The sequence below is a fragment of the Lycium ferocissimum genome, chromosome 2, assembly GCF_029784015.1.
Source record: "Lycium ferocissimum isolate CSIRO_LF1 chromosome 2, AGI_CSIRO_Lferr_CH_V1, whole genome shotgun sequence".
Lineage (NCBI taxonomy): Eukaryota > Viridiplantae > Streptophyta > Magnoliopsida > Solanales > Solanaceae > Lycium > Lycium ferocissimum.
In genome coordinates this window covers 69,648,158-69,660,368 of record NC_081343.1, presented here as the reverse complement: position 1 = coordinate 69,660,368, position 12,211 = coordinate 69,648,158, and the positions used below count along the sequence as shown (strand labels likewise).

Here is a 12,211-nt window from a genome sequence, read left to right as displayed (position 1 = left end):
CGAAGAGCTGTGAAGAAAAATGATTACTTAATTATTTGTTGGCCACGTGCTTATTAGAATATTCCAATTTTAAATTGGTTTCAACTTAATTATTCATCGTCTTCTGGTTGGCATTGGAGAAGTTTGATTCAGATGTATTCAATTTTTTTGGGTAGACTCTGAAAAAATTTATGTCACACGACATGATATGATTCCTACATTTTATTATTCTTCAAGTTACGCAATTTTAAACTGCTATATGCAATTTAAAATATTTCGTGTATGTCATTACATTCAATCATTATACACAATTGACACTTTCATAGTTAAATGATGATACAGAAAATTAGCTCACATTGATTATGAACGTAAAATTAGTTTAAGACTTAAGCTAGCTGCCTTGACTGTGCGATTAATATTTCTGCAACAAAAAAGACATACAGTTTAGTATAACCATCTGCTATCAAAAACTCACTGGTTTAACTAATTCAAGTTTGTGAGGACTCGAACCAGAGGTGTGTTTAGGACTAGATTTTATGGGGTGAGGATATTAGTCCTTATAATCTATTGAATTCTAAATTGATAATTTCTACGTACTAAATAGATCTTGACATACAAAATTTAGGCCGAATTGTACATCGGTCCTTGACTCGAAGCCGAAGCCTTTTATTAAGGATGGAAAAATCTCATTTTCCCACCACACTACTAGCATTTTTACAAAATAAATAAAAATAAATAATAATAATAATAATAATAATAATAATAATAATAATAATAATAATAATAATAATAATTGGCTATTAGGTCATATGTATCATCTAAAAGAGACAACGCGTCATATCATATGTAACTTAATTTTTTTTTTTGCTCGTATTTGAAATTGTTATCTATGCTAGGACTAGTTGGTAACCTAATATATATTCGTGTAATAATTTTCTCTTTTGTCTTCTTCTCAAGTCTCAACGTGCACGGTTTATAATTTTTTACTTTTCAAATTTCAAGTGGAACTGCTTTCATTAGGCGGCTACATTATAAGAATTGTCAAAGCAATGCATCGAACATAATATTGTATAGAGGATATTGTTGCCTCAATATATATATATATATGTAACCCCGAAGTATAGAACCCCGTATTACAAGTGATATTTCTAGTAAAAACATGTCTTTTGTTATGGACTCCCTCAAGAATCTGTTGCTATCCCCTCTCCTTAATTTCATCCACAAAGATTTTCATAAGATCTTTGAGAGAATGACTCTCGTCGACAAATTTTTGTTTCTGGTAATTCTTTACTTAGTTTATTGTGTATCCTAATTCATGATTGTTCTGTGTGTGCTTTTTGGTGCCAAGAAAGTATTTTCCCAATATTTTCTGTTGTTTGGTTGTCAAAAAATATTTTTTGGAAACACATCGTCGACCCTGGCTTTTTGGCCGAGTTTGCTAATTTCCTTCATAATTATCTCATTTTATAACTTTCTATCATTGCTTTGCCCCCACGGGCGGATTTAGATGGCAGTGAGGGTGTTCACCCAAAAACCCTCGGCAAAAAATTACAGTGTATGTATAGGATAAATTTTTCGTGTTTATGTACATATATTGACTTTTGAACATCCTGAAAAAATGCAAAAGGTTAGCTCAATGATCCGGGGTGTTAAAATTATGTCTACTAGTTAGCGTCACAGGTTTGATCCCCAGGGACAACATAGTTTTTTATATTCAGCTTTTGTTGTTTTTTTCGAATCCCGAATAAAATCACTGGATCACTTGTCATTTAATTTACCATTAGATATTGTGTATTATCAATCTTTAATACTAAAAAGTTTTATCAAAACACAATATGATTTATATAGTTATCAATCAGATATTTTGCGAAAAATATCTTTCAACTCTCCAACCACAGAAAATAAGATATTATCGAAAAATAATTTCAATCATTCCAAACACCCCTTTAATGCCTTACTGATTGAGAAAAAATAAATTTTACCTTTGGAAGACAGCCTCGATCATAAGACAAACTTTCCACTGTAATTTTTTTTTTTTTTGGTTTAAGTTTACTGTGACGACATGCATGCAGATTGTGCATTTCGTTGATAAACGGAATCTGTGGCACCGGCTACCGGTGTTCTTTGGGCTACTTTATCTTGGAGCGCGACGGCGCCTTCATCAGGAATACAATTTGCTCAACGTTGGTAGAACACCTACTGGCGTTAGATCAAATCCGACTGATTACCCTTATAGAACTGCTGATGGAAAATACAATGATCCTTTCAATGAAGGAGCAGGCAGTGAATTTTCTTTCTTTGGCAGGAATATGATGCCTGTTGATCAGCATAATAAGGTACTACTGTATATATAACTGCTTCTTGCCTTCTTTTTTATTTTGTATATTATAAATTACTATAATCAACTCTTTGTTATTTATCATTAATATTATTATTTATTAGGAGGCGATTTTCTCTTTCATTCATTTTAATTTTTTTTTAATTTTGTTAACCGAAATTTTCTTCGTTGGTCAAAACTTATTAATGGATATGTTTATTAAGATTTATTTAGATATGTTTATTAAGATTTATTTACTTCTTGAATCCTGTTAAATCATCTTTGACTTTCTATATAGGCAGTTCAATAAGTTAGATGAGATAAGAAAAGGAGGTAGTTCATAATAAAATTAAGGCAAAGTAAACGCTGCATTTTAAAATCACTATTTTAATGACAGGATCTTGAGCCGCCGCTAATAGGTCTGGTAATCTTTTATAGATGACATAATTTCTTTGCTATTATTGACTTTATGACCTATAGGCAAGCGGTCAAAGTGAATATATACTGCAGAATTAAGAGATAAGGAATAGAGCTGAAGATTTTCTACTACTAGCTATCAGCATTTTTAATTTTACATATTGTACAAAATAACATGCGCCCTTTTTCGCGTTACAAAATTCATTTTCCTTATAGACGATTTAGTTTTCAGTAACTTAATGATAAAAGAATTATTTTAACATTTCTTTTTCTTCTTTTATGAAAAAACTAAATATAGTTAAAGAAGCCCGATCCAATGGTAGTAGCAACGAAGCTGCTAGCCCGGAGAAAATTCGTTGACACAGGAAAACAGTTTAACATGATTGCTGCCTCTTGGATACAATTTATGGTTCACGATTGGATCGATCATTTGGAAGACACTGAACAGGTCAGCCTACTTGTTTTTCGTTTGATAATGAAATGTGTTCATTTAATTTGTTATGTACTTTTTTGGTAACATTAATTTTGTACACAGATTGAGCTTAGAGCACCTAAAGAAGTTGCAAGTGAGTGCCCTCTCAAGTCCTTTAAGTTTAACAAGACCAAGGAAATTCCCACGGGCTTTTATGAAATCAAAACCGGTCATTTGAACAGTCGTACCCCGTGGTGGTAAGAGCTCTAAAAATTTCATGCTACAATCATCTGCCTTCTTGTCACCAAAATTATGGCCTAAAAACTATACTCCTTTCCGTCCAATTTAGCCAAACTAAGTGTTGCTTTAGAAAAGAAAGAGGGGTGTTAATTAATTTCTAACATGTATTCTTAATCCAATAATTAGTGATCTAAAAAGTCTAAAGAAGGGTATAATTCGATCAAATAACTTTAACATATTACATAATTTTCTTAATGGGTGTACCAAAACCTTAAACGATATTACTTTGAACAATGACGAAATGCTACTTATCAAATCAAAGAAAGCATATTTTTGTCTTTATTTATTTATATTTGTCTCATATACATGCACGTATATGAAGGGACGGAAGTGTAATTTATGGAAGCAACACAGAGGTCTTGGAGAAAGTGAGAACATTTAAAGACGGAAAGTTGAAACTATCAGAAAATGGTCTCATCCAACAAGATGAAAACGGGAAAATCATCTCTGGTGATGTTCGCAACACTTGGGCGGGACTTCTGGCACTGCAAGCTCTCTTTGTTCAAGAGCACAATGCTGTTTGTGACGCTTTGAAGGTAGTAATTATATAAGAGTTTAATTTCTGTATTAAAAAAAATAATTGTAATTAATTTTACATAGAATAGAAATTAGTAACGTAAAAAATAAAGCTGGTTATTATCTGCTACGACATAATAAAAATACGCTAACAATATATATAAGTTTAACCTAGCATACATATTATGTGTGTTTATCAAGAACTCTCGAATCTTTTTAAAACTTGATTTCAATGTTTCAGAAAGAATATCCAGAATTGGAGGACGAGGACTTGTATCGTCATGCAAGGCTTGTCACGTCTGCTGTCATTGCAAAAGTTCACACAATAGATTGGACTGTTGAGCTTCTCAAAACCGACACCATGCTTGCAGGAATGCGTGCAAATTGGTTAGTGCTGATCTCTAACACTGGTTATTCTTACATTTTGTCACGATTTAACTAGTCGTTGTGACTAAATAATCTTGATCGCAGGTATGGATTACTAGGAAAGAAATTCAAGGATACATTTGGTCATGTTAACATTGGAGGTTCCGTTTTTGGTGGTTATGTGGGAATGAAGAAACCTGAGAATCATGGAGTACCCTATTCCTTAACTGAGGAATTTGTAACTGTCTATCGGATGCATCAACTCCTGCCCGATACGCTTCAACTGAGAAATATAGATGTCACACCTGGACCTAATAAGTCTCTCCCGTTGACTAATGAGTAAGGCCTCATTTTGTGTATATAATTAATTTACGTGGATATTTAGTAGTTAATTTTGCTATAACAATAAAACTTCTGTATTTTATACATTATAATAGTATAGATTCAAACTTTTTTGGTCGCATCGCAATAACTGTAATTAATTTATCCATTACAGTAGTATTGTCACTTAACTTAATCCAAATAAGGTCCAAACCAACCCATCAAGTAGTTAACCTTGCTTTTATATATGGGTAAAATTTTGTGTCCTCAATGCTATAGTGGGGTTAAAATTCAGTTAATATAATCAGAAAAAAGTAATTTTGTGATTTTAATATATATTATAGTGGTTAAAGATCATTTGTCTTAATGTGATAAGAATGATATTATGAATACACTATTATAATGCATATAGTTTAATAATTATACATAAACTTAATATATAAATTAAATGAAATTGCAGAATCCCAATGGGAGAATTAATTGGGGGCAAAGGAAAGGAGAATTTATCAAGAATCGGGTTTACTAAGCACATGGTTTCAATGGGCCACCAAGCTTGTGGAGCTCTTGATCTTTGGAATTATCCAGTGTGGATGAGGGATCTTGTTGCCCAAGACGTCGATGGAAATGATAGACCAGATCATGTTGACCTTGCATCCCTTGAAAGTAAGTACTACACATTTTCTACTAGAACCCTAATAAATGAAGTATGTCAATGATCTTTATTTATTATCACAATGAAGTTATAAAATACTCTCTCCGTTCACATTTACTTGTCACTTTTAGCATATCAAGAAAAGACAATTTTTTTTTTCTAGTTTTACCCTTGACATTAATAATTCAGTTCCAAATCATTTTCCAAGTCCAATGAGACTATACACCAATTAATATGGGTATTATCGCAAAATACATACATCATTTATTAATTCTTAAGGGACGTGCAAAGTAAATAGTGGACAAGTAAAAGTGAACGGAGAGAGTACTTTTTACCACATTAAAGTAATTAAAATATATGTAATTTATTCACATATCACAAATGAGCAGAAGGTCAAATTTTTGACGTTTGGTTATACCACGCCAAACGCTAGTCGCTCTGTAAATTCTACGTCAAAAAGGAAAAAACTTCCCCAATGTAAAATTTTGATTACCTTTATTTTTAAATAAATGCATATTAGAACATTTCGTTGTTTCATTAAAAATATTTTGAAACATTAGTGAATTAGATTAGTTCTATTTTGGTAATCCACTCAATTCATTGGTTATGTTTGCATGGCAGTTTATAGGGATAGAGAAAGAAGTGTTCCTAGGTACAATGATTTTCGAAGAGGGATGCTGCAAATTCCAATTTCTAAATGGGAAGATTTGACGGATGATGAGGAAGCTATTAAAACGCTTCGTGAAGTTTATGATGATGATGTGGAAGAATTGGATCTGTTAGTGGGACTCATGGCAGAAAAAAAGATAAAAGGCTTTGCCATTTCTGAAACTGCCTTTTTCATATTTCTCGTCATGGCAGCCAGGTTTGTAAATAAAGAAGAAAATTTCCATGGATACTATAAAGATTAAATAACTTAAGCTTTGCTAAAAAATATATTACACAACTAGGTCAATTATAAAGTAATTACAGATTAGATTTTCAAGACATAAGTTTTTTACACAACTACAATACTGTAACTTGTTATAATAGGTAATTTGTCTTAATATTATCTTAAGCATTAATTCTTTTAAAGAATTACTAAGAGAAAATTTGTTTTGTGAATTTGCAGGAGGCTAGAGGCAGATAGATTTTTCACCAGCAATTACAACGAGGAAACATACACAAAGAAAGGATTAGAATGGGTGAATACAACTGAAAGTTTGAAAGATGTGCTGGATCGTCATTACCCAGAGATGGCTGAGAAATGGATGAATTCAGGCAGCGCATTCTCTGTTTGGGACTCTTCTCCAGAACCTCATAATCCTATTCCACTCTTCTTTCGCGTTCCTCAGCAGTAGATATCTCATCAGTATATATACTTATCGAGACAACCACATATTGCAATTTTACAGTATTGGTGCATGTATAATAAAATTTAAATATGTAAAATAGTATGTTTAATTATTTTTTCCCTGAAAGTTTGTATTTGTAAGATACATTGTTCTACTTTTACTTGTTTTATTCCTGCGCCAGTTTATGAAATTGATTCAGTTTATTTTTAATATGACTGCCCTGGTTTAGAGTTGATGTTGTTCATCTCATCTACTGTTTCTTAATAAGAAAATTACAATATTACTTTATTTTTGTAAATACTATAGGCCAGCTCAGTGAGGCTGCTTACTGATCAATTCTTCTAATTATAAGACGCTTATATCTAATCAAAACCCAAAAGTGTCAAACCAAAAATAGAAGTGGTCGAAACAAGTTTTTATTGGTCCAGAAAATAAATTAAAAGAAAAAAAAGAGAGAGAGAGAGAGAGAGAGACAACGGTAATCATTTATTCCTTATTTCGCGCATAATCGAATCAATCGTTAAATTAATTACGTATTATATTTTTTTTTTCGTTTAAATTTTTTGGCCAGCTCAGTGAGGCTACATGTTGGGCCTGGACAAAATCTACTTCTATTTTCATGGGTGATTCAATTTTTTTCACTCCGTAGTCCGTACTGATTACTGATTAGGTATAATCCTCAATGAACCTACCACTATGACGTATCATAATGGAACTCCATCAATACAACCTTTGGGGTCGTCTGGTTTGGTGTACTAAGAAAAATAGCCTTGTAGCCTTAGATAAAACAAATCCTAGTGTATTCTTATTTGATAAGTAAAATTGAACAGTTTTTCTAATTTGTCTAGTATCCGTTGACCTGTGGGTTTAATATAGAGTCCGGAACCAAAATAACCCAAAAAAAAAGGGTATGAACCAAAATACCCCACGAAAAAAAACAGGTACAAAAGTACTTTTAACGCATGATTTTCATGCGTTATTGGATGTTTTTTTTTTTTTTTTCTTTCTTTCTTTCTTAATTTCTTTCTTTCCTTTTTCCTTTCTTTCAAACTTTTTTACATACTTTAGCCATAGATTAATCATGCTTCGAGACTCCAAAACTTGAATATTTTGTATAGAACCTGATATTTTTTTCTGCGTACAATAATGTAGGCCCAATACATCAAGGATTCATAGACGTTCGGATAGTCATTTTAGGGCTTGAAAAGGTGCCCGAAGTAAGTTTTGTTTGAAAAAACTTAGTGTTTTTTTCATACTTTGACCAACGATTAGTCGTGTGTCAAGACTCCGAAACGTTAATATTTTATATAGAACCTGATATTTTTTTCATGGACAATAATGTAGGCTAAATACATCAAGGATACGTAGACGTTCGATAGTCATTTTAGGGGTTGAAAAGGTGCCCGAAGTAAGTTTTGTTTGAAAAAACTTAGTGTTTTTTCCATACTTTGACCAACGATTAGTCGTGTGTCAAGACTCCGAAACGTCAATATTTTATATAGAATCTGATATTTTTTCTGCGTACAATAATGTAGGACCAATACATCAAGGATACGTAGACGTTCGGATAGTCATTTTAGGGGTTGAAAAGGTGCCCGAAGTAAGTTTTGTTTGAAAAACTTAGTGTTTTTTCCATACTTTGACCAACGATTAGTCGTGTGTCAAGACTCCGAAACGTCAATATTTTATATAGAACCTGATATTTTTTTCTGCGGACAATAATGTAGGCCAAATACATCAAGGATACGTAGACGTTCGGATAGTTATTTTAGGGGTTGAAAAGGTGACCGAAGTAAGTTTTGTTTGAAAAAACTTAGTGTTTTTTCCATATTTTGACCAACGATTAGTCGTGTGTCAAGACTCCGAAACATTAATATTTTATATAGAACCTGATATTTTTTTCTGCGGATAATAATGTAGGCCCAATACATCAAGGATACGTAGACGTTCGAATAGTCATTTTAGGGATTGAAAAGGTGCCCGAAGTAAGTTTTGTTTGAAAAAACTTAGTGTTTTTTCCATACTTTGACCAACGATTAGTCGTGTGTCAAGACTCCGAAACGTTAATATTTTATATAGAACCTGATATTTTTTTCTGCGGACAATAATGTAGGCCAAATACATCAAGGATACGTAGACGTTCGGATAGTCATTTTAGGGGTTGAAAAGGTGCCCGAAGTAAGTTTTGTTTGAAAAAACTTGTGTTTTTTCCATACTTTGACCAACGATTAGTCGTGTGTCAAGACTCCAAAACGTCAACATTTTATATAGAACCTGATATTTTTTCTCGCGTACTATAATGTAGGCTCAATACATCAAGGATACGTAAACGTTCGGATCGTCGTTTTAGGGGTTGAAAAGGTACCCGAAGTAAGTTTTGTTTGAAAAAACTTAGTGTTTTTTCCATACTTTGACCAACGATTAGTCCTGTGTCAAGACTCCGAAACGTCAACATTTTATATAGAACCTGATATTTTTTTCTGCGTACTATAATGTAGGTTCAATACATCAAGGATACGTAAACGTTCGGATCGTCGTTTTAGGGGTTGAAAAGGTACCCGAAGTAAATTTTGTTTAAGGTTTAAGTATTTTATTTTTTAAGGTTTTGATTTAAGCGTGTTATTTTTTAATCAAGACATAACTTTATTTTGAATATAAATCTAATTCTAAAAATATAAGGTGAAAAACTAGTTGTAAAGTGGTCAAACTTTAGATGGTCATAACTTTGCGCCGACGTCCGATTTACGCGTTTTTTTTTTTTTTGAACTTGCGTATTTTTTCGAGATCTATGCGGACAAACAGCCGCAAGGCGGTTTGGCCGAGCCGATTTTTAAAAAAACACCTTTTATCCCATTCAATTTCAATTTTTCCCAAATTGGCGTGAAATTTTCAGTTTTATTTACTTATAAGATGATGATACGCAATAGATTTCAACGTAAAAATTTCAGGGTAATGTAGTTGTGAATATCAATTTCACTTCTCAAGGCGGTTTCAATTTTTGAAAATAAAGCCGACTAATTTTCTCGACATATAAAGTTGACTAAAATAACCTTACAACAAACAAAATTTACTTCGGTACCTTTTTCAACCCCTAAAATGACGATCCGAACGTTTACGTATCCTTGATGTATCGAGCCTACATTATAGTACGCAGTAAAAAAATATCAAAGTTCTACATAAAATGTTGACGTTTTCGAGTCTTGACACACGACTAATCGTTGGTCAAAGTATGGAAAAAACACTAAAGTTTTTTAAACAAAACTTACTTCGGCACCTTTTCAACCCCTAAAATGACTATCCGAACGTCTACGTATCCTTGATGTATCGGGCCTACATTATTGTACGCAAAAAAATATCATGTTCTATATAAAATATTGAAGTTTCTGAGTCTTGACACACGACTAATCGTTGGTCAAAGTATGGAAAAAACACTAAGTTTTTTCAAACAAAACTTACTTCGGCACCTTTTCAACCCCTAAAATGACTATCCGAACATCTACGTATCCTTGATGTATTGGGCCTACATTATTGTACGAAAAAATATCGTGTTCTATATAAAATATTGACGTTTTCGAGTCTTGACACACGACTAATCGTTGGTCAAAGTATGAAAAAAACACTAAGTTTTTTCAAACAAAACTTACGGCACCTTTTCAACCTCTAAAATGACTATCCGAACGTCTATGAATCCTTGATGTATTGGGCCTACATTATTGTACGAAAAAAAATATCGTGTTCTATACAAAATATTCAAGTTTTGGAGTCTCGAAGCATGATTAATCTATGGCTAAAGTATGTAAAAAAGTTTGAAAGAAAGGAAAAAGGAAAGAAAGAAAGAAAAAAAGAAAAGAAAAAAGAGAACATCCAATAACGCATGAAAATCATGCGTTAAAGGACTTAACGGGTCCGTCTCTGTTAAGTCCTTTAACGCATGATTTTCATGCGTTAAAGGTACTTTTGTACCTGTTTTTTTTCCTGGGGTATTTTGGTTCATACCCTTTTTTTTGGGGTTATTTTGGTTCCGGACCCGTTTAATATATGGGAAAACTACTTATATATACCGAGAATTATTTACGAAACGTGACGATAGTTTTCCTTATTTACAAAATATAATGATATATTACGAAACATGACGGATTTTCATATATTTTTCGTTTTTTTTTTTTTTTTTTTCCAGAAAATATATTATTTAAAAAAATTAATTTTTTTTAATTTTTTTAATTTTTTTTAAAAAATTAATTTTTATATATTTTTTTAAAAAATTATTATTATTATTATTTTTTGCTCAAAGGCTTAAAAAATTACCTCAATTTCTTGTGTATGAAACATGTATGAAATGTGTATATGTGAGCGAAATTTTTAATATAATTTTCATACACAATTGTGAGCGAAAACTTTAAGCCTCGAATATTGTATGAAAGTTGTTACAATGTCGTTTATATACAAAAAATGTGAACGAAATTCTATGTCTTGAGCGAGATATACACATTTCATACCATTTTCATGCATAAAATTTTGAGCGTAATGTTTAAGCCTTGATCGAGATATACACATTTCATACGTTCTTCATACATAAAATTTAGCGAACTTTTTTAGCCTTGAGCCAGATATACACATTTCATACACAAAAATTTGAGCGATTATTTTAAGTCTTGAATGTTGTATCAAAGTTGTATACAATATTGTTGTAGTTATATTAATTTTACAGAAATCTAACATGAACTTTATATACGAAAATATGAGCGAAATTTTAAGACTTGAGTGAGATACAAAATTTCATACTGTTTTCATACACATAATTTTGAGCGGATTTTTTAAGCCTTGAACGAGATATACATATTTCATACCATTTTCATACACTAAATTTTGAGCGAACTTTTTAAGCCTTGAGCGAGATATACACATTTCATACATAAATTTTTGAGCGAAAAAATATTTTTTTTTAAAAAAAAATTAAAAAAAAATTAAAAAGTAAAAAAATATTTTTTTAAAAAAATATATATTTTTTAAAAAAAGCATGTTTTGTATAGGGTTTGTAATGTTATGTTTTGTAAATATAAAACTATCGCTACGTTTAGTAAATATTTCTCCTTAAGATGTATATATACGTAGTTGTCCCTTAATATATAGTACAGGTAATTGGGTAAAATTCATGAATGGTCACTTAATTATCACTTTTTTTCGTCAAAGTCACTTAATTATATTTTTTAACACAAAAGTCAGATAACTATCACTTTTTTCCACCAAAGTCACTTAACTATGTTTTCTATCACAAAAATCACACCTATAGAAAAATTCAACTTCCAATGGGTAATATTTTTTTATTTTTAATCTAATAGATACAATCAATTAAAAAGAATCAAACCGATGCTAATAAAATACTAAAGGAACAAAACCAGTCCTTCACCAAATATATGATCCTTCTCTCTAGAAGCTCTCAAGCCAAATATGTGTGAATTTTATTGACCATTTTTTCGAATATATATTGAAAAGTGTTACATGTTGGATAGTAGGAAATTGAATTATACGACGTACATAATAGTTATTACTATTTGCATCGGATGTAATAATCTTGTGATAAATTCTTTTCAAAATTT

The 12,211-nt window shown here is 31.5% G+C and overlaps 1 protein-coding gene across 1 annotated transcript; it reads left to right on the top strand.

Moving 5' to 3' along the window:
- Positions 1-1,107: 1,107 nt before the first annotated feature.
- LOC132047179 (alpha-dioxygenase PIOX) lies at positions 1,108-6,824 on the top strand. Its single transcript, XM_059438108.1, has 10 exons — positions 1,108-1,258; positions 2,052-2,315; positions 3,012-3,161; positions 3,249-3,382; positions 3,748-3,961; positions 4,183-4,328; positions 4,413-4,646; positions 5,089-5,291; positions 5,902-6,145; positions 6,392-6,824. Exons 1-10 carry the CDS (start codon positions 1,139-1,141, stop codon positions 6,618-6,620), a joined length of 1,938 nt encoding a protein of 645 aa, XP_059294091.1. The 5' UTR covers positions 1,108-1,138; the 3' UTR covers positions 6,621-6,824.
- The last annotated feature ends 5,387 nt before the right edge of the window (positions 6,825-12,211 follow it).